Here is a 21356-nt window from a genome sequence, read left to right on the forward strand (position 1 = left end):
CAGCTGCTCAGCCTGCTCTGCCTGCTCCTGGTCTCTCAGCAGTTCCCTGTTCCCTCTACAGAAGCCAAGACATGCGGCCCCAACTCCTTCTCCTGCCCGGGCACCCATGTGTGTGTCCCTGAGAGCTGGCTCTGTGACGGTGACAAGGACTGTGCTGACGGCGCCGATGAGAGTGTCACAGCTGGCTGCTGTGAGTGGCAGGGGTCTTAAGGAGTGGGGCGGGCAGCAAGTGGCCACAGAGTTTCACTTTGCACAAGGGGAAACTGAGGTCAAGGAGAGGAAGTGCTTCAGCAGCGGTCACTGAAGCAGTTAGTGGCAGAACCCTGTCTATAACTCAGGTGTTTGGACCCTTGTCCATGCTCTGCCCATTCTACACTTGGGCAGCAAGAAGGGCCGGGGGGTGGCAGGCAACAGCTGGCCAGGCGGGGGCTGAGGGGTCACGCCCCCTTCTGTCCACAGTGTACAACAACACCTGCGACGACCGCGAGTTTATGTGCCAGAACCGCCAGTGCATCCCCAAGCACTTTGTGTGTGACCACGACCGTGACTGTGCCGATGGCTCCGACGAGTCCCCCGAGTGTGGTGAGCCTGGGGACATGGCACTAGGAAACAGGCCCTGCCCTCGTCATGATGGGCTGTGCCGAGGCCACCAGCCTCACTCGCTGCCTCCTCCCCCAGAGTACCCCACCTGTGGCCCCAACGAGTTCCGCTGTGCCAACGGGCGCTGTCTGAGCTCCCGCCAGTGGGAGTGCGATGGTGAAAATGACTGCCACGACCAGAGCGACGAGGCCCCCATGAACCCGCACTGCACCAGCCCAGGTGGGTCCGATGCCCGGCTCCCCGCTCTCCCCTCGCCCTGCTGCATCTGTTCCCCAGCCAGCCCGGGACCCTGCTGACCCGCCACCTCCGCCCCTCCCTAGAGCACAAGTGCTACGCCTCCTCACAGTTCCTGTGCGGCAACGGGCGCTGCGTGGCTGAGGCGCTGCTTTGTGATGGCCAGGACGACTGCGGGGACGGCTCGGACGAGCGTGGCTGCCACGTCAACGAGTGTCTCAGCCACAAGCTCAGTGGCTGCAGCCAGGACTGCGAGGACCTCAAGATTGGCTTTAAGGTGTGCCTCACCCTAGGGTGGGAGCTTCCACACCCCCAAGCTTGGCAAGAACTCCTTTCTCCATCCTTCATTCATTCATTTATTTATTCATTCATTCAACAAGGGCTTATGCAGCACCTACTCTGCCAGGCAGTGTTCCAGGAAGTAGGAACACAGCAGTGAACAAAACAGAACTCTGCTTGGCTGAGTTCTGCACCTATTTGGATGGGAGAGCCCGCAGGCTTTGCTGGCAGATGAGGGAAGGGCTATGAGAGAAAAAGGGGGGGGCGGGGTGCAGATGTCAAGTAAGTGATGTACAGGTCTGTGGCTCAAGGGAGAGGCCAGACAGGAGAGCAAATTCTGGGAGTTATCACCATGGAGACGACATTTAGGTCCATGAGTCTGGATCAGATCCCCAAGAGAGTAACCACAGATGGAAAAGAGGGAGGGTCCAAGGTCTGAGCCCTGTGCTCGGCCACTCTGAGGGCCAGGAGGTGAGGGGAGCCGGCACAGGCTCCTGGACATGGGCAGACACTAGGGCTGAAGAACAGCAAGTGGAGAAAGCACTGGAGAGGAGCATGATCAGCTCTGTCAAATGATGCCCGTGGGTTACAGAAGATGAGGTCCGAGCGCTGCCCAGTGGACATGGAAACATGGCGGTCATTGGGGACCCACTGTGATGGTTTGGCGGGTGAGGGCCTGCTCGCTGGTGCCATCGGCTCAGTACCTGTGTGCTGCCTGCCTCCCTCGGCAAGGCTGGGCTTCCCAGGTAGAGCCAGCCACCCAGGGTAGTGGGAACCAGAGCCCCATGAGGGCTTCTAACCCCAGATCTCCAGGGTGAAAGGCCGTCAACTCCTGGAGAGGCCCAGACCCCTGCCCCATCCCCAGTCAAGGCTTCTTGTGCCCGCAGTGCCGCTGCCGCCCCGGCTTCCGGCTGAAGGATGACGGCCGCACGTGTGCTGATGTGGACGAGTGCAGCACCACCTTCCCCTGCAGCCAGCGATGCATCAACACCCATGGCAGCTACAAGTGTCTCTGTGTGGAGGGCTATGCCCCCCGCGGCGGTGACCCCCACAGCTGCAAGGCTGTGACTGGTGAGATGGGGTGTGGAGGGCTCGAGATGGCCCAAGCAGCTGGGGGCTGTGGACCAGGGGTGCTAGAATGTGCCCCCGCTAGAGAATCCTGAGCCAGGATTCTCTGTCTTTAGATGAGGAGCCATTTCTAATCTTCGCCAACCGGTACTACCTGCGCAAGCTCCACCTGGATGGCTCCAACTACACCCTGCTTAAACAGGTGCCAGACCCAGCCTCCTCCCCCCACCTACCTCTGAGTCCCAGGGCTACTGTCCTCACCCAGTGCAGCCCCACGTCCTCCCCACTGGGCCCCTGGTCGTCACCCCCTACTGACTTCTCCAGCCACCCCTCTCCTGTTCTACAGTCATCCCTCTCTCCCCAATCCCCCAATCCAGGGCCTGAACAATGCTGTAGCCTTGGACTTTGACTACCGAGAACAGATGATTTACTGGACGGACGTGACAACCCAGGGCAGCATGATCCGAAGGATGCACCTCAATGGGAGCAATGTGCAGGTAAGGCTGGGGCGGCCCCCTCCCCAGCTGACAAATGTGAGGATGCAGAGATCCACCCCCAGCACCCCTCTCCAGAGGGTACGCTCCTTCCCCCCACCCACTTACCAGTTATTTCCTTCTCCCCCTTCCCCGCTGAGTCACTACATGACTCCGCTTGTCCTCGCCGCTCCCTCTCCTCTAAGCCCAGAGGAAGGCCTAGAAGATTCCTCTTGCTCTTTCTCTGATTATCAGTAAGTTCCCCCTTAGGTCTGACCTCCGTGAAACCTATGCTCCCAGGCACTGTGGCGGTCTCTCTCCTTTGTAGACCCCTCCCCTAGAGCCTCAGCTGACGTTAGGCCCAGAGTTGGGCCTTTTCCATCCGTTGTTCTCCTGGCTGAGCTCCCCACATCACACATGGGAAAGCCAAGCCCCAGAGAGGCTGAGGGTCGTACCCCAGGGCACCCAGGCTCTTCTTTCCCTGCCTTCAGGTGCTGCACCGAACTGGCCTGAGCAACCCCGACGGGCTGGCTGTGGACTGGGTGGGTGGCAATCTGTACTGGTGTGACAAAGGCCGGGACACCATCGAAGTGTCCAAGCTCAACGGGGCCTATCGGACAGTGCTGGTCAGCTCTGGCCTCCGTGAGCCCAGAGCTCTCGTAGTGGACGTGCAGAATGGGTAAGTAGGCAAGGAGGGTTGAGGGAGTCCCTGAAAGCAGGCAGCATGCTCAGGCCCCCAGGCCCAGCCTCCCCGCATGAGGGTGGGAGCTGGAGGGATCAGTCCCTGCGTCTCTCGCGGCTCACTGCCCACCCACCTGCCAGGTACCTCTATTGGACAGACTGGGGTGACCACTCACTCATTGGCCGGATCGGCATGGACGGGTCTGGCCGCAGTGTCATCGTAGACACCAAAATCACATGGCCCAACGGCCTGACCCTGGACTACGTCACCGAGCGCATCTACTGGGCCGATGCCCGGGAGGACTACATCGAGTTTGCCAGCTTGGATGGCTCCAATCGTCACGTTGGTCAGTGTGCCAGTGAGGCTGCCTGGGCACAGGGATGGGGGTGTTGAAGCTACAGGGGATCAGGCCTTTGGGACAAGAGCGGGCCTAAAAGCCAGAGGGCGTGGTCCAAGGACATCACCCACCAGGGCTGTGTGTGCTCAGAGCACCCCTGGATCTGCCCACATGTGAGGACCCTCCCTATGCACAGTTTTTTGACAGGGCCCCAAGGCAGATGGGAGTGGGAGGCCTGGGGTTGGGGTGCTTGAGCACTCCCCACTCCCTGCCAGGAAACTGTAATATCGTGGTGCAGGAGCCTGCTATCAGACAGGCCTGGATCAGCGTCACAGCTCTGCTGCTTATCCTCTGTGCAACCTGGGAAGCCACTCCGCCATCTGGAACTGAGGCTGGCGCCCTCCTCCCGGGGTTGTTGTGGGGTTAAGGAGGCCCAGCAGGGAAAACGCCCTGCAGTGCGACTTGGCGCTGATGGGCTGCCGGGCTTGTCCCCTCCCCCATCTGCAGTGCTGAACCAGGACATCCCACACATCTTCGCACTGACCCTGTTTGAGGACTATGTCTACTGGACCGACTGGGAGACCAAGTCCATCAACCGAGCACACAAGACCACAGGGGCGAACAAGACACCCCTCATCAGCACGCTGCACCGGCCCATGGACCTGCACGTCTTCCACGCCCTGCGCCAGCCAGATGGTGAGCGGCCGGGGGATGAGGGCAGGCAGGGGCTAAGCTGGCGTGAGGGTCCGTGCGATGGCATGGGGCCCCAGCAGGGTTGGGATCCCCGCGGTCTCCTTAAGGGTTTCTGCCCACCCTTTCTTCCGCACTGACCGAGCAGTGCCTACCAGACTCCAGGAAATTCAGAAGGCTGTAGACAGACTCTGGTCTGGCTCTTGGGAGCTCAACCCAGCCTGGGGTCAGCCCTGGAGTCTTCATAGCAGCAAGGTCCTGAGAATGATCAGGCAGAGCAGGTCTGGGTGCAGACCGCTGAGACAGGGCCCCGAGGGCAGGCAGGCCGTAGCTCAGCGAGGCCACAGGTGGGTCAGTGTGTGGGCTTTCAGGCCTGGCCTGATCCTAGGACCTCAAGAGAGTCCTTCTTGTCTTTGGCTTCAGCTCTCTCCTGAAAGAGCAGGATTTGGATCTGTCTCACCTCTGCCCAGGGTAGAGAGGGCTAGGCAGTCTCTGAAAGATCAGGAAATGTGTTGGCAATAAGTGCTGCCCTCACTCTGCCAGAGCCCAGAGGCTCAGAAAACTATGGTCTGTAAACTGGGCCCAGTCAGCCACCCTTGAACGAACCACTTTTTCTCTGGCAGTGCCCAATCACCCCTGCAAGGTCAACAACGGTGGCTGCAGCAACCTGTGCCTACTGTCCCCCGGGGGCGGCCACAAATGTGCCTGTCCCACCAATTTCTACCTGGGTGGCGACGGGCGCACCTGTGTGTCCAACTGCACAGCAAGCCAGGTGAGGCCCTTCCCCTGAATCCCCATTCACCAATGCCTTGTTCCCCTGACCCCCTACACCAGTAGCCCCACTCCTCCTTGGACCCCAGCACCTGCTCTAATGTCCTCATGCATCTGGTTTTCCCACGCTAACACCTCCACATTTTTTGCCTACCTCTTGTCTCCCCACAGCAATACTTGTACACCCGTCACCTCACACAAACACCCTCACACCCTAACCCTAATCTTCCCTTACCAATTCTCCCAACCCTGACCTCCACACAGATACCCCCTCACCTGGCCTTCCTGCACTCATCATACCCTGGCATTCCATCCAGCTCAACTTCCCCCCAAAATACCCTGCCACACCTTTGAAACATCCCAGCCCCTCAAAAGAAAACCTCCTGAGTTTCCCAGACCCCCACCAACCCCTCTTGCCCCCACCTGCCCTCCAGTTTGTGTGCAAGAATGACAAGTGCATCCCCTTCTGGTGGAAGTGTGACACAGAGGACGATTGTGGGGACCACTCGGACGAGCCCCCGGACTGTCGTGAGTGCCCAGGGCAGGGGTGGCGGGAGGGTCCTGCGTAGGGGCAGCCTGACTCTGAGGCCCTGAATGGCCGCACCCACCCCCAGCCCTTCTGATGCTGAGCCCCCCTCCTAGCAGCTGAGTTCAAGTGCCGCCCAGGACAGTTCCAGTGCTCGACAGGCATCTGCACGAACCCTGCCTTCATCTGCGACGGGGACAATGACTGCCAGGACAACAGTGACGAGGCCAACTGTGGTAAAGCGCTGCCCAGCCATTGGCTGCCCTCCTTCCCTCCTTTCTTCTATGGGATTTGAGGGTTTTGAATTGTGCTCCAAGGGCAAGGAAGCTCGGCCTAAAGCAGCTTCCCCTCCAGGTTGGCCTCCCGCTGCTCTGGGCCCGGAGCCTGCACTCTCCCACTGAGGGTGCGGGGTGCCGGCTCCCTGCCCGAGTCCTCCGTCCACCATTACTTACCCTGCTGTCCTCCCCACAGACATCCATGTCTGCTTGCCCAGTCAGTTCAAGTGCACCAACACCAACCGCTGTATTCCTGGCATCTTCCGTTGCAATGGGCAGGACAACTGCGGAGACGGGGAGGACGAGAGGGACTGCCGTGAGTGGCCCCAGGCTGCGGGCAAGGGACCTGGTGGTGTGAAAACGGGAACAACGACGCAGTTCACATTAATGTCAACCTACCGCTGTTGTCCAGGGGCTGTGCTGCTCTTAACATTAGAGGGCAACATACATTACATTGAATGTGACTTGGTTTGCTTTTAAAAGCATCCTGCTTAGTAGAGAGATGTACAGATCCAGAAAACAAAAAGCACCAAAATTGGGATAAACTGTCCCTTCCTTCCCAAGAAATTGCAGCAGGACTGGGGGTTGGGCGACAGGCTTTGGAAGAGGGAGAAGACTGTGATTTTGAACTGTGGTGTGAGGTGGAATGGGCGGGTTCTCATTCTCTCCCCTACCCCGCAGCCGAGGTGACCTGTGCCCCCAACCAGTTCCAGTGCTCCATCACCAAGCGCTGCATCCCCCGAGTCTGGGTCTGTGACCGGGACAACGACTGCATGGACGGCAGTGACGAGCCTGCCAATTGCAGTGAGTTGCCTGGCGCCCCTGGAACCCGGAGCCTGCCTCTCACAGAGACCCCCATCCCAGCCCCTGCCCCTGGAGCCCGTCGTTCCTCTATGGTGTCTGCCGCTCCCACCACCCCCACACTAGATCCCCCAGTGGCTGCACCCACCCGCTCCCCACCTTCACTGCAAGTTCCTGAAAAGAGCCTTCCCCTCACCACTGGGCCCACCCCCTTGCAGCCCAGATGACCTGCGGGGTGGATGAGTTCCGCTGCAAGGACTCAGGCCGCTGCATCCCAGCACGCTGGAAGTGTGACGGGGAGGATGACTGTGGCGACGGCTCTGACGAGCCCAAGGAAGAATGTGGTGAGCTTCCCTAGCCCCTCCTCCTGGAGGAAGGCATCCTGCCCGGGTAGGGGCGCGGCGGTGTCCACCGACGGGGCAGAGCCGGGCTGCCTGCTGACTGGGTCTCCACGTGGCCTGGCGTCAGGCTCCCTGTGCCCACCTCCTCCTGTCTCATTCCCCTGTCCCTGCACCCACTAGCACCTCATCAGCACATGCCTGTTCAGAATCTATGAGATCTGTTAATCCTCTCCCAAAGCAGCTCCCCCCATCACCTCCTTGTAGACCCCGCATCTCAGAGCACTGCCTCCCCATGTAGGCTGTCTTAGGCTAGAGTGCCCATTCTCCCCGCCCTGGCCCTAACCACCCCTGGCCATCCGGGCCTGTCCTGTGTGAGACCCTGACGTCTGCCCCCACACCTGGCCTCCCCCAGATGAGCGCACCTGTGAGCCCTACCAGTTCCGCTGCAAGAACAACCGCTGTGTGCCAGGCCGCTGGCAGTGCGACTATGACAACGACTGCGGGGACAACTCGGACGAGGAGAGCTGCAGTACGTCCCCACCCCTCTCCACCTCACCCCGCCCCGCAGGCGCCCAGCCCCGGGGGACCCTGGGCACCTCCCTTCTCAGCACCCCTGCCCCCACCACCCCTGGGCTGCACTAGGGCAGATGGCCGCCTCCCAGGGCGGGGGTCAGGAGCCCCTCCCTCCTCACCCCACTCCATGTTGTGTATTTGAGTTTGTGCCATTTCACCTCATCTCATGTTTCTCTCCATTTTCACACTGTCCTCTCGGGGTTACAGAGGTAGGTGTCTCTGATGTGCCGTGCTCCCACCACGCCCCTGCCTCTGCCCCAGAGCCCACCCATCCCTGTGCTGTGCCTCAGCCCATCATCCTTTACTGGCCGCTCCCTAAACCCTGGTGCTTGTCTTAGTGGTCTTGTCCCTCCCCTCTGCTCCCTACACACAGTCTGTCCTGAGGGCAGGGCCAGGGACCCATGCCCTCTCTCATGTGTCGGCCCGAAGGGGTAAATGAGCACCCTCTGTGCCTGGCTGGTCCCATGAGGACCACCACTTGGCTGCCCAGGATTAGTTGAATATCTTGGTCATTATGCCAGTCAGCGGTGGCTTTCAGGGATACAGGGATGGACGGTATCACTTTGCCAAGGGCTGGAGATGCCCTCTAGGGCTGAGTGCCTTTGCTCACCCTCCTGGGGCCTGTCTCTCTCCTGTCCTTCCCCAGCCCCTCGGCCCTGCTCTGAGAGTGAGTTTTCCTGTGCCAACGGCCGCTGCATCGCTGGGCGCTGGAAATGCGATGGGGACCATGACTGTGCAGATGGCTCAGATGAGGTGGGCAGGGAGACCAGAAGGAGGGAGAATCAGGGCAGGGCCACTGGGGTGCCCAGATCTGACCAGGATGCCTGCTCCCTGGCCCACAGAAAGACTGTACACCTCGCTGTGACATGGACCAGTTCCAGTGCAAGAGTGGTCACTGCATCCCCCTGCGCTGGCGCTGTGATGCAGATGCCGACTGCATGGACGGCAGTGACGAGGAAGCCTGTGGCACTGGCGGTGAGCCCCTCCAGCTTGGCTCCCCAGCCCTCCTACTGTCCCCACCCCTCCTACCGTCCCCACCCCCTAATAGCTGTTAATCAAGGAGGCACTTGGGCCAAAATACAGCAGACACCTGTGAGCTGTGTCCATCTGGGCCCCACCCCATAAATTTCTACAAGGCAGTCAGCTGCCCTGAGAAACAAAGTCCCTGCTCACTCTCCTTTTCGCGAGAAATAAGGTAGCTCCTGCTCCTGACTGACCAGCCCTGGCTCAGCAGCCTAGAGGGGGCAGTGTGAAGCCAGGGTAAGGGAAGGATGGGGCTTGGAGCAGAGATCCCAGTGGTGAGGCAGACATTCTGGCTCTGCCCTTGTGGGCCAAGGACCAAGACTGGAACCTAGGTCTCCTGACTCTCAGCCCAGTGCTCCTCCTCTGTGCCTGCCATTGAACTACACAGTAGGCCCTAGTGCCCTGCCACAGCCACCAGAGAAAGAGGGGCCTCCGGACCCTCTGGACACTCTTCCCCAAAAGGCCTCTTCTCTGAAACTAATATTTTTTTAAAAAAAGGCCTCTTCTGCTCCCCTAAATACCAGAAGAGGCAGTTCTGCTCCAGCTTTCCAGCTGGTAGAAAACTAGACCTGGGTCCAGTTTGGCTGTACCACGGCTCTCCCCGTGACCCCTCTGGATCTCCACCTGTAGAGGGAGGGGTCTGGGCAAGGTCGTTCTCCAGCGACCTGGGGCTCAGCGCTCATTCTTCACTCTTTGCTTCCCTTGGCGCTCAGTGAGGACCTGCCCCCTGGACGAGTTCCAGTGCAACAATACCCTGTGCAAGCCCCTGGCGTGGAAGTGCGATGGCGAGGACGACTGTGGGGACAACTCTGATGAGAACCCTGAAGAGTGTGGTGAGGCTGGCTCCAAGGGCAGAGTGGGCTCCCGGGGCAGGGGCAGGGGCAGGGGCAGGGGCAGGGGCGGGGCTGCGGGGCGGGGGCGAGGCTCACCCTCCCCATTGGCCAGCCGCCTGCCCCCAGGGCTGATCCTGGCTCTGTCTCCTGCAGCCCGGTTTGTGTGCCCTCCAAACCGGCCCTTCCGCTGTAAGAACGATCGCGTCTGCTTGTGGATCGGGCGCCAATGCGACGGCACCGACAACTGCGGAGATGGGACTGATGAGGAGGACTGCGGTGAGCAAGGGGCCAGTGAGAAAGAGCTTGGAAGGTCTATAGTGGGGTGCTCTACAGAAAGTAGGGGTGGGCCCAGTGGGAGCTGTGTCTAGGGAGTGGACTCACCTTGGACGGGGAGGTTCCAGTGCTGGGAGCCTGGAGCCCTTCCTGGAGAGAGAGAAGCTCATGGGGAAGGCCCTGGCGGCTTCCTGATGCCCCAGGTCTTGAGATGAAGACTGAATGTTTAACCAGCTGCTCCTGCAAGTTTGACAAACAGCCAGACTTGGGTCCCACCCATATCCCCAACTGACTGGGGGCCCTCATGGGAGAAGGAGGCAGGGTGGAGAATCCTGAGGACCTGAAGCCCCTGCCCTCCCCAGAGCCCTCCACGGCTCAGACCTCCCACTGCAAAGACAAGAAGGAGTTTCTGTGCCGGAACCAGCGCTGCCTGTCCTCCTCGCTGCGCTGCAACATGTTCGATGACTGTGGGGACGGCTCTGACGAGGAGGACTGCAGCATCGGTAAGAGGGGTGCGCAGGGGCGGCAGTGAGGGCACTGGGGGGCAGAGAACCGAAGCCCAGGCCTAGGGCGGCTCGGAGAAAAGGATCCATTCTCTCGTCCCCTCTCTCCCCCACAGACCCCAAGCTGACCAGCTGTGCCACCAACGCCAGCATCTGTGGGGATGAGGCACGCTGCGTGCGCACCGAGAACGCTGCCTACTGTGCCTGCCGCTCTGGCTTCCACACCGTGCCAGGCCAGCCCGGATGCCAGGGTAGGAAGGCCAGACCCAGGCCGGGCGGGCAGAAATCCCAGCCATATCGGGTTTCTCCATGACCCTCCCATGTAACCCCCAGACATCAACGAGTGCCTGCGCTTCGGCACCTGCTCACAGCTCTGCAACAACACCAAGGGTGGCCACCTCTGCAGCTGCGCTCGAAACTTCATGAAGACACACAACACCTGCAAGGCCGAAGGTACGGGAGCCTGAGCAGGGAGAGGACAAGAAGAGTGGGTGGGACTGTGCAACACCAGCAGACCTGGAATGGGAGGTGTTCCTCCCTTGCCTAAGCATGGAATCCCAGACCCACAGGTGCAGCTTCCTGCACACAGTGCTGGAAGCTGTGCAGAGGGTGCAGGTCCTGGGCTGACTTGTCTGAGCAAGTCTGGGGTAGGGACAACACACATACATCCCACACATGCCTCTTCACCCCCTACTCCCAGAAGAAACGCACACAGACACCAATTGCCACACTTACTTATACCCCACCTGCATATTTCCATTATGCTCTTCTTTTTTCAGCTTTATCGAGATATAATTGTCTGATGTTTAAGGTATACAAGGTGAAACATACGCTTTGTGAAACGTTTACCCCCATGAAGTTATTTAACATGTACCTCCCCTCACATATTTATTTACCCTTCTTTATTTGGTGAGAACATGCAAGTTCCCATATGCTTAGACTCACAACTGCAGCTTCCTCATGCCTGTGCACCAACACACCAACACGTCCATGCACTTACACCCCCAGGCAAGCTTGAAGGCATGCATACACACACACACGCCCAAGTGCAGCCCCATGTCTGTGGGTACCTACACCCCTCCGTGCATGTGCACATAAATGCACATGCATGTACATCATTAGACAGTGTGTAGCAGAGAGCCCGGTCGTGCCAGCCAGAGGCCATGAGGAGGCAGAAGTCCCCAGGGCTAGAGGAGCAGAGACAGCTTTTAGAATAGTAGGTCCCACTAGATGAGCTCAGGGAAGAATAGGAGGAAAGACATTCGAGGGCTGAGGCTGGCACCGGGGCCCGGCACTGGGGTGGGATGAACAGAGACTTCTCACAGGGGCGGGAGGAAGATAGTTTGATTAGGATAGAAGACATTGTTAGTGTAAAAGGGGCTGGGCTGGGTGGGGACACATCTCAGGCACACTCCTCCCAGCATCAGACCCGACAGCCCCCAGCCCTGGCCTCCTACCCCTGCCTTTCCCCACACCTGACACCTAGCCTCTTGCCCCTTCAGGCTCTGAGTATCAGGTCCTGTACATAGCTGATGACAATGAGATCCGCAGCCTGTTCCCCAGTCACCCCCATTCGGCTTATGAGCAGGCCTTCCAGGGTGACGAGACTGTCCGCATCGACGCCATGGATGTCCATGTCAAGGCCGGCCGTGTCTATTGGACCAACTGGCACACGGGCACCATCTCCTACCGCAGCCTGCCCCCTGCTGCTCCTCCCACCACTTCCAATCGCCACCGGCGACAGATTGACGGAGGTGTCACCCACCTCAATGTGAGCACCCAGCTTGGAATGGGGTCTTCGTGGATTGGGTAGAGAGGCTCCAAAGAGCAGTCTGTTCCAAGCAGAGTTTGAAAATGACAGTGGAGGGGCAGAGGATGAGACCGGAGGGCAAGGGCGGTCAGGATTTTGTCGAGAGGTACAGACCACAGGTGGACAGGACAATAAGAATCTCAGTCATTGGCTCAGCCACACTGCAGCCCAAGGCAGCAGTGCACCATGGGCACACAGGCCTTTAGCATCAGAGCCACGTTCAATTCCTAATTGTCACTGCCACTCACTGTGTCAATCTTGGCCAACCTATTTGGCGTCTTTGGGCCTGACTTTGCTTCTCAATAAAGCAGGGTAATAATATCTAATCCAGCAAAATATGTGAAAGCACTAAGTGTGGCCCATAAGATAAGTGTCCATTGAATCTCTTCAGAGTCAGGCAACTGGCTCTCAGTCTAGGATGACTTGGTGCCAGGGACAGGAGGGCAGAGTTGGGGGTGGGTAATGGGCAGGAAGACAAAAAATAGTAGCCTCTGACACTGTGACACCGCCCATTCAGATTTCAGGGCTTAAGATGCCTAGGGGCATTGCCATTGACTGGGTGGCTGGGAACGTGTACTGGACTGATGCGGGCCGAGACGTGATTGAGGTGGCGCAAATGAAGGGCGAGAACCGCAAGACGCTCATCTCTGGCATGATTGACGAGCCCCACGCCATCGTGGTGGACCCACTGAGGGGGTGAGCAGGGTCTTTGAGGGGAGGTATCTGGGCTGGGACAAGAGCGAGGCCCAGCATCCCAGGCATGCCCTTACCCTCCCAGACCAGCCTGAGCTCGAGTGTTCCCCAGCCTCAGGTCTTCCCAGCTGCCTGGGCCTGGCCCTCCCCAGTCTGCCTTTGCCCAGGACTCCCAGCTGGCCTGCTAGGATAGAGGTCTGACGTCCACTTGGCTGGCTGTCTTGGGCAGCCAAGGTCTGGGCTGCTTCTCTGCTCCAGAAGACAGCTCTGCCCATTTAGCTGACTCTGGATCAGCACACTGTGGTTTTAGAGTAAAAGATTCTGAACCTGGTCAGGAAGCTGCTCCCCCTGCTTCTCTCTGGAAGAGGCAGACGGAACACATTCCTCCCAAGACCCAGAGGTCCCTGTGCCCAGGCTAGGAACCTGGTGGCTCACCTTGACTGGCCTCCTCTGGCAGCCCCCAGTCCTACCCACACTAACCCCTTCTCCCTCTCCAGCACTATGTACTGGTCAGACTGGGGAAACCACCCCAAGATTGAAACAGCAGCAATGGATGGAACCCTGCGGGAGACACTGGTACAGGACAACATCCAGTGGCCCACAGGTCCGGTGGTAGGGGCTCAGGGGTATGGCAGGGGAGGGGGCTTGGATAGATAGGTTGTGGATGCTTTTCTGGAAGAGGTGATTAGGGGTGGTCATAGGGATAGGGTGGAGCCATCCCAACATGAGCTAGTTCTGCTCTCTCCCCCAGCCTGAGGTGGGAGGGGCTGGGACTCAACCATGCTCTCTGCTCCCTCAGGCCTGGCTGTGGATTATCACAATGAACGGCTGTACTGGGCGGATGCCAAGCTCTCAGTCATCGGCAGCATCCGGCTCAATGGCACGGACCCCATCGTGGCTGCCGACAGCAAACGAGGTCAGGGTCTGACAGCAGCCTTGGTCAGCCTTGATCTCGGGCCTCCCTCCCTCCCCACTGAGCCCGAGGCCTCTCCCTGACCCTCTGGCTCACCTATCCATTCATTTGTTCTACCGTTGAGTATTGAGCTATGTGGACACAACACAGGTGACAGTAAGAACTTAATTAATGTGGGGAGAGGCAACAGAACTCAGTCCTGATTCCAGAAATCTGGGGGTGATGGGACCTTTTGCCAGTAGTGGCCACACAGGAGGAGGAACAACAGCTTAGGGGAAATTTGTTTTTGGACGTGCTGGGTTTGAGTGCCTGGGAGCCATGGGGACCAGTGTCCCAGAGAGTGCGACCAGGGCCTGAGTCCATGTCCTCCCCCAGGCCTAAGTCACCCCTTCAGCATCGATGTCTTTGAGGATTACATCTATGGTGTCACCTACATCAATAATCGCGTCTTCAAGATCCATAAGTTTGGACACAGCCCCTTGATCAACCTGACAGGGGGCCTGAGCCATGCCTCTGACGTCGTCCTGTACCACCAGCACAAGCAGCCTGAAGGTGGGTTGGGGCGGGGTGGGGGGAGAGACCAGGGACAGGAGGCCTGGAGGCACTGAGTCTCCAAGCTGTGGCCTCAGTTCCTAGAAGGCAGGGGAGAGTTCTGGGTCCACAAGGCTCAGCACCTCCCACCCTGGCCCACATCTGCAGTGACCAACCCCTGTGACCGCAAGAAGTGTGAGTGGCTCTGCCTGCTGAGCCCCAGTGGGCCCGTCTGCACCTGTCCCAACGGGAAGCGCCTGGACAATGGCACTTGTGTGGCTGTGCCCTCACCAACACCCCCACCAGATGGTATGCTCATACCCCTCCCCTGTTCCCCACCCTAGGCCCCAGGACCCTCTTTCCAGCAGACCCTGAATTCCTCTCTCCCTGGCTCTGTCCGCATGGTCCTTCCTCCAGCCCCTCGGCCGGGAACTTGTAACCTGCAGTGCTTCAATGGTGGCAGCTGCTTCCTCAATGCACGGAGGCAACCCAAGTGCCGCTGCCAGCCCCGCTACACGGGCGACAAGTGTGAGCTGGACCAGTGCTGGGAGCACTGTCGCAACGGGGGCACTTGCGCTGCCTCCCCCTCCGGTATGACTTTCAGTTCTCCAGCCAGGACTACTCCCAGCTTTTTGACCCCAGCCTCCTGCCCTCTGGCTCCACCTCAGGCAAATTCGCAGCCCCTGCCCTACCTTGCTTTACCTCTGCCAACCCTCACGCTTCCTGTCCACACTCCAGTGTCCTGTCCCTCTGCTATCTGCCTCCCACCCAGGGCCGGGGCCTCCCAACCCTGTTCCTCTGCAGTAGGGCCAGGTGATTCGTTGGGCCACAGTCCCGCTCACACATCCTCTCCCGCCAGGCATGCCCACGTGCCGCTGCCCCACAGGCTTCACAGGCCCAAAATGCACCCAGCAGGTGTGTGCGGGCTACTGTGCAAACAACAGCACCTGCACTGTCAACCAAGGCAACCAGCCCCAGTGCCGATGCCTACCTGGCTTCCTGGGTGACCGCTGCCAGTACCGTGAGTCAGACAACCCTGGGCCCCAGGGGAGGGGTAAGGAGAGCTGTGGGACCTGTGAGCCTAGGGTGGTAGACACAAGGGTGAGTTTTAGAAACAGAGACCATTCACAGCTCGGCCAGGCCCAAGTTGCTGGTGCTCCCCTGTGGAAGTGTTGGTATTTCCCCCAAGGTAGTGAGCCCTCTGGCATCAGAATTATTTAAGCAAAAGGAGTGCCCTGTCAGGATGCTCAGGAATGTTCTTGTACCCTGGAGCCTATGATGTGGGGTCAGCTGGGGGCTCAGGAGAAGGTGGAGATCACCTAAAAAAATGCTCGGGGGACCCTCAGGTGTCCAGCTCCCCCCATAACTTATAAAGGACCCTCATGAGTGTGGGCTTGAAGCACTTCCTCTCCATCTCCCAAACCACAGGACAGTGCTCTGGCTACTGTGAGAACTCCGGCACATGCCAGATGGCTGCTGATGGCTCCCGGCAGTGCCGCTGTACTGCCTACTTCGAGGGGCCGAGGTGCCAGGTGAACAAGTGCAGCCGCTGTCTCGACGGAGCCTGTGCGGTCAACAAGCAGAGCGGAGATGTCACCTGCAAGTGAGTGGGGCCCTGCTCCCACAGTTGTACCTGACTAGACCCTCCCCTGTCCCATTCTTATATCTCCCATCTGCTCCTCTCAACCCTGCCCTACCCCTCCCTCAGTAACTCAGCACACCTCTACCAGCCCCATCCCAGCCTCTCATTCCTTTCTGTAGCTGCTCTGATGGCCGGGTGGCCCCCAGCTGTCTGACCTGCACTGGCCACTGCAGCAATGGCGGTTCCTGCACCATGAACAGCAAAATGATGCCTGAGTGCCAGTGAGTTGGGCCTGAGCCCCACCAAGGCCTAGATCATACCCCTTCCCCAAATTTGAGTGAGACCATCAGGATCCTGTGGCCCCTCCCCATTTCCCTGGCAGCCATGGCTATAGAGGTTGTGCCTGCTCAGCTCTGCTCTCTTGTCTGCAGATGCCCACCCCACATGGCGGGACCCCGATGTGAGGAGCAGGTGGTCAGCCAACAGCAGCCTGGACGTAGGTGGCAAGGGGTGGGGAGGCAGGGTTGCCAGGACCTGGAATGGGGAGTGGAGCACTTATGCCTCTTGGGCCTTGTCTGCTGAGTTTCCCACCTCCTCCCCCTAGACATGGCCTCCATCCTAATCCCACTGCTGTTGCTGCTGCTGCTGCTTCTGGTAGCTGGAGTGGTATTCTGGTATAAGCGGCGAGTCCGGGGGTGAGTTGTGGGGAGTCTGGAAAATTCTGGTCATTATTTTATTACCCTATTCTTACCCCACTAGAATCCCTGGCCCTTACACTCCCGCCTCTCCCCAGGGCTAAGGGCTTCCAGCACCAGCGGATGACCAATGGGGCCATGAATGTGGAGATTGGGAACCCCACCTATAAGATGTACGAAGGCGGGGAGCCTGATGATGTAGGGGGCCTACTGGATGCTGACTTTGCCCTGGATCCTGACAAGGTGAGTTTGGAGGACAGAGGGCGTGGCTTCCAGGGCACCGACAAGAGGCTGTGGATGGGATGACTAAGGGTGTTGGGCTGGATGATGGAATGGGGGTGAAGGTGGGGTACCCGGGCTGTAGAGCCCATCCCGAGACCCACCTGAACCCTCTGTCACCTTGCAGCCCACCAACTTCACCAACCCCGTGTACGCCACACTCTACATGGGTGGTCACGGCAGCCGCCACTCCCTGGCCAGCACGGATGAGAAACGAGAACTCCTGGGCCGGGGCCCTGAGGACGAGATAGGGGACCCTTTGGCATAGGGCCCTGCCCCATCGGACTTCCCCCAGAGAGCCTCCTGCCCCCTGCCAGAGAAGTCCTCCAGTGAGCCCCACTCCTGCCCAGCCAACCCTCCCCTGCCCTGCTGGGATGTATAAATGTAAAAATGAAGGAATTACTTTTTATATGTGAGTGAGCAAACGAGCAAGCGAGCACAGTATTATCTCTTTCCGTTCTTCCTGCCTGCTCCACAGCAACCCCCCACCCCCATGCTGCCTTCAGGAAAGGGGGACAGGGAGGGCTCTGGGGGCTCCTTTGGCTTATAGGTATGAAGGGGCCCTGCTTCCCACCTTCCCACCAAAATGCACCCCCATTGGGAGAGCTGGTGGCGCTGCCTCCCTCTCCCTGTACAAGACACTTTGGCTCACCCCTCTTGTCCTCCCTTACCCCTCCCAGCTCCCTGAGGGCTAATTCTGGGGAAGGAGAGTCTTTCACTGCCCCTATCTGGAAGATCTGGCTCTGGCTGAGGTAGGAAGGAAAGGATTGAGTTTTTTAGTTCTTGTGGAGGCTATCCCATGCCCCAGCCCCCATTCTAGGGGCACTTTTGAGATGGCCATGCTCAATATCCCTCCCAGACAGTGCCCCTCCTCTACCCTCCCCGGTGGCTCCCAGGGCTGGAGACTTTCTTTGGTAAACGGTCTACCAGCCTACCCTCCCCTGGGGAGGAGGAGGAGGTGAGGCACACCAAGGAAGGGCAAGCGGGCAGCCCCGTTCTGGGGACATGAACGTTTTAATAATTTTTGCTGAATTCCTTTACAACTAAATAACACAGATATTGTTATAAATAAAATTGTAAAAAAGAAAAAAAAAGAAAAAAGAAAAAAAGAAAAAAGCCACTTGTGTCTACCTATGAGTGCAAGACTCTGGGAGCTGGGCTGTGCTTGCCTGCTTTAGCCACCAGAGGGAGCCTTGGTCCGTGCTGGAGGCGGACTTGAGTGTCTGGTCTTCAATGCCCTTCGGATCTCCCTGCCTCTCCCATCTCTCTGTGGCAAAAGAAGAGGGTGGCACTGGACTTGACAAGAAAGACCTGCTTCTCCTGGGTGTTTGACCTTGAGCCGGTGACTTCACTTATCTGGATCTTGTTTGGCTCTAGGATACTAACTCCGAGATGTTTCTCTGAATTGCCACTTTTATGGGACTTCACCACCACTCCTATCCAAAATGATCTCCCATAGTGAGAAATCCTAGCATGAGAAATGAACACACTGGGGTTCTGAAGGGCATTCTAATTCTTCAGGGTGGTTCCATACAGCGCTGTCTGCCTGAGGTTGCTCTTGAAGCACTAACATCTCACACTTTATGGAGACTAATCAGATGCCAAAAGTAGAGCCCTGGATTCTGGGCAGGGGAGAGGGGGAGGAGTGAAGGAGAGCTGGGGAAACCAGTTTGCCAGGCCCCATGGGCCACCAACAAACACAGCTCATCAATCACTTTAGACATCCCAGGGGCGAGAAGGAAAGGATAGCTACAATCAAAGGGGTCCCAGGTCTACGTCAACCCCTGCCCAGAGAGGGCAACCTCTTGCAGAAAGTCACACAGCTTTACACTGTCCAAGACAGAAAGTTTAGAGCCCCGCTCTCTCAACAGCAAATACAAGCTTTGAGACAGTGGCTGCAAGGAACTCTTACCCACCTCCCATAGGGGAAGCATCGCCTTTCTTCCTCCCTCCCTCGTTCAATTTCCTCAGTCTACTTCCTCTTTCTTAAGGAAGCTATGTGTCGAGGCATCTCCAGAAACAAGAGCCCTTCCCTTCCCTCTCAGCCCTGAGACCCCATCTCTAACCTCAGTCTCCAAGCCAGCTCCGAGATCTTCCACTGTCATCGCGCTCCCCAGGGCCCAAGGGGCCCCGTAGGGGCAGAAAGACCAGCTGAGAAAAAAAGTGCGTCCTTGTTGATTGTTGAGAGAGAGGCTTGTGCTCCCATCTGTCCACCAGGTGGCGGACGCACTCCTGCAGCGCAGCTCACCCTGAAATCCACCCAACACAGCCCCCTCCCCACCACACACTAATTATGCACCTGCGGGCGGACCCCATCCCACCTCTCACTTCCTTCCCTCAGGCTATTCTGCCACACCCCCCTCTCCACCCTCCCCAGCCGGCTCCTTCTTTTCTCCTCAATGCCTGCTCCCCACCACACCACCACCAGCTAATTCCCCCTCACTCTCTCCCTCTGCCAGCCGTGCATCTGGCGCCCCGGGGGAGCCACTGATTCTCTGCCTGTCGCCTCAAGATTCTGGGCAAAGCGAGAGGGGCCCCCAGCTGCGGCTTGGAACGCACACCCCTCCAGGCTGCATCCTCCCTCTGCCCTCCAGGACTGGACAGGAGAGGGTCTACAAGGAGGCAGTCTTGAAAACTACCCACCTGGCACGGCCGGCAGAGGGGCCCTAAGACAGAGATGGAGAAAAGGGTAGAACCAGTGGCAAAGGCAATATAGACAAAATGAGAGACAGAGATACAAGGACAGAGGCAAAGACCCCGAGAGGGGAGTGGGGTGTGTGTGTGTGTGTGTGTGTGTGTGTGTGTGTGTGTGCTGGAGACAAGTGGGTGACCTGAGATTGTACCAAAAGGAGGAGAGATAGGGTGGGTCAGGACTCCAAAAGATCAAGACTTTTGATCTAGTGTTGGGTCTGTCCTGGGCACCCTAGACCTGAGTGTGCCCACTGCCCCCACCCACTGTTGCTACAGCCCCTGGGCTTGGGACCTGAGCTCAGGATTCTGGTTGGAGGCTTGAGACCTTGGGTCTGGCCACTCCTACTCCTTCCTGCCTCCTCTCTGCCCCACCTGCACCCAGGTTCTTGCTTCCTGGCTACTGTCCGTCTGCTGTCTCTGCCTCATCTTCTCAGCATTCCTGATCCTTTTTGTGTGTGTGTCTGTCACATCCCTATATCTGTTCGCACACGCCTGGGCTTGTCTTTTGGACTGCCAGTGACAGTGTATACGTGTGCGTGTGTGTGTGTGTGTGTCCGTCTCTGGATGTTTGCCTCTCTGTCAAGACATTAAAGCAGGGGTGGGCTCTGAGTACCTGATTAGGTGTACTTGTCTCTTGGTGCATTTGTCTGTCTCTGTGTGTGCTCCCATATGGTGTAAACCAAGTTTGTCCATCTGTGTGTCAGTGTGCCTTTAGTGTGTGCTAGATTCTGCGTGAATGTGTTTCACTCTGCTTGTGTGCTCACCTGTATGGTGTGGCCTGCCCCTGCGAATGCATCTGCCTGCACGCCTGGGGGTGTATGTTGGTATCTCAGGGTATGTGCCTATCTATCTCTTTGCTTCTCTCTATAGCTCTTTTTGGCTCTATCTCTCTGCTTGTCCCTATGTCTAGCTGTCTAGGTGTCGGTCATACCGCAACCTCAGCCACAGCCTCAGTGCATAGCAACAGCTGACAGCTGAATACTCCCGGGCAGAAGAGAGAGGCCAGGGGGAGGAGGGAGCCGGTGAAGAAACAGCCAAGAGGATAGGGACAGAGACAGGGCTGGGGACAGAGACAAGGACAGAGATAGGAGGAAGGAGACAAGGGAGAGGAGCTGATGGTGAAAGATGGGACAGTGAAAGGGAAGGGATAGAGACTGCACCAAGAGGCTGAGCATGCGGCGCTAAGGGGGACTTCCTGCCCAACCCCCACGCAGGGACGCTCTAGGATGCGCGGGGGTCAGCAGGGGGAGGCGAGGGGCAAAGGTGAATGGCCTGTCTAGCGGTGGTGTCCTGAGACCGCGGAGGTGCCCAGGGGGCGGGAGTGGGGGCGGCAGGCGCCGTTCGTCAGCCCTATTGACAGACGTGATGGGGTTTCCGTCCGTGATCAATGATTCTCATCTCCCGGCCGAATGAGCCGCGGGGCGCCCATCCATCCCCGTCAGCGCCGCGCGGCGGCAGCCGCCCTAGGCCCCGCCCGCCCTCACCTCGGCCCGGGTCCTGCTCCTGCCCCGGGACCCACCTTGGCCCGGAGCACCGAGGGACCCTGGTCTTGCTGAGCCTTTCGGGGACACCGTCCCGAAGCTCGAGTCCCACGCCCTGTTCTATTTCTCATCGCTGCACAGACCCAACCTCTTGGGTTCACGGTCCCAGAGCCCCGCCGCCCTCTCCGCTTCGCACCTGGGCGGGGGGTGTGTCCCGGGCGTGTCGGGGTGAAAGTCACCTTCGGTGCCCCCAGCCGGGCGGGAGGGGGCGCGCGGGGCGCGGCCGGGATTGGAGCACCACGGAGCCCCGCCCCCGCCCGCCGCCCGAGTCCGACCCAACTTTCTCCCCCGCCCGCGCCCCGCCCCCAGCGCCGCGCTCGCTCCTAGCGCTCAGTCCGC

General features: G+C 58.8%; 1 protein-coding gene across 2 annotated transcripts in view; it reads left to right on the top strand.

The window, feature by feature from the left end:
* LRP1 (LDL receptor related protein 1) overlaps window positions 1-17879 on the top strand; it is an 83968-nt gene extending 66089 nt beyond the window's left edge. The window contains exons 41-78 of one of the 2 annotated variants that reach the window (XM_039865753.1): window positions 62-190; window positions 460-582; window positions 679-819; window positions 921-1111; window positions 2001-2184; window positions 2298-2383; window positions 2559-2678; window positions 3146-3333; window positions 3477-3682; window positions 4181-4369; window positions 4987-5135; window positions 5569-5662; window positions 5777-5896; window positions 6132-6251; window positions 6617-6739; window positions 6955-7080; window positions 7490-7606; window positions 8297-8403; window positions 8493-8625; window positions 9387-9506; window positions 9660-9782; window positions 10142-10282; window positions 10399-10533; window positions 10616-10735; window positions 11785-12053; window positions 12610-12788; window positions 13283-13389; window positions 13585-13701; window positions 14074-14250; window positions 14398-14538; window positions 14647-14820; window positions 15089-15250; window positions 15658-15832; window positions 15991-16092; window positions 16243-16307; window positions 16416-16506; window positions 16605-16749; window positions 16913-17879. In XM_039865753.1, the coding sequence (XP_039721687.1) occupies window positions 62-190; window positions 460-582; window positions 679-819; window positions 921-1111; window positions 2001-2184; window positions 2298-2383; window positions 2559-2678; window positions 3146-3333; window positions 3477-3682; window positions 4181-4369; window positions 4987-5135; window positions 5569-5662; window positions 5777-5896; window positions 6132-6251; window positions 6617-6739; window positions 6955-7080; window positions 7490-7606; window positions 8297-8403; window positions 8493-8625; window positions 9387-9506; window positions 9660-9782; window positions 10142-10282; window positions 10399-10533; window positions 10616-10735; window positions 11785-12053; window positions 12610-12788; window positions 13283-13389; window positions 13585-13701; window positions 14074-14250; window positions 14398-14538; window positions 14647-14820; window positions 15089-15250; window positions 15658-15832; window positions 15991-16092; window positions 16243-16307; window positions 16416-16506; window positions 16605-16749; window positions 16913-17053 (5330 nt within the window). In that variant the 3' untranslated portion in view covers window positions 17054-17879. The remainder of the gene's footprint in view (window positions 1-61; window positions 191-459; window positions 583-678; window positions 820-920; window positions 1112-2000; window positions 2185-2297; window positions 2384-2558; window positions 2679-3145; window positions 3334-3476; window positions 3683-4180; window positions 4370-4986; window positions 5136-5568; window positions 5663-5776; window positions 5897-6131; window positions 6252-6616; window positions 6740-6954; window positions 7081-7489; window positions 7607-8296; window positions 8404-8492; window positions 8626-9386; window positions 9507-9659; window positions 9783-10141; window positions 10283-10398; window positions 10534-10615; window positions 10736-11784; window positions 12054-12609; window positions 12789-13282; window positions 13390-13584; window positions 13702-14073; window positions 14251-14397; window positions 14539-14646; window positions 14821-15088; window positions 15251-15657; window positions 15833-15990; window positions 16093-16242; window positions 16308-16415; window positions 16507-16604; window positions 16750-16912) is intronic. The other variant, XM_039865754.1, reaches the window with a different exon arrangement.
* Window positions 17880-21356: the final 3477 nt, after the last annotated feature.

The sequence above is a fragment of the Pteropus medius genome, unplaced genomic scaffold (genome assembly GCF_902729225.1).
Source record: "Pteropus medius unplaced genomic scaffold, Ma_sr-lr_union100, whole genome shotgun sequence".
In the NCBI taxonomy this organism is placed as follows: domain Eukaryota; kingdom Metazoa; phylum Chordata; class Mammalia; order Chiroptera; family Pteropodidae; genus Pteropus; species Pteropus medius.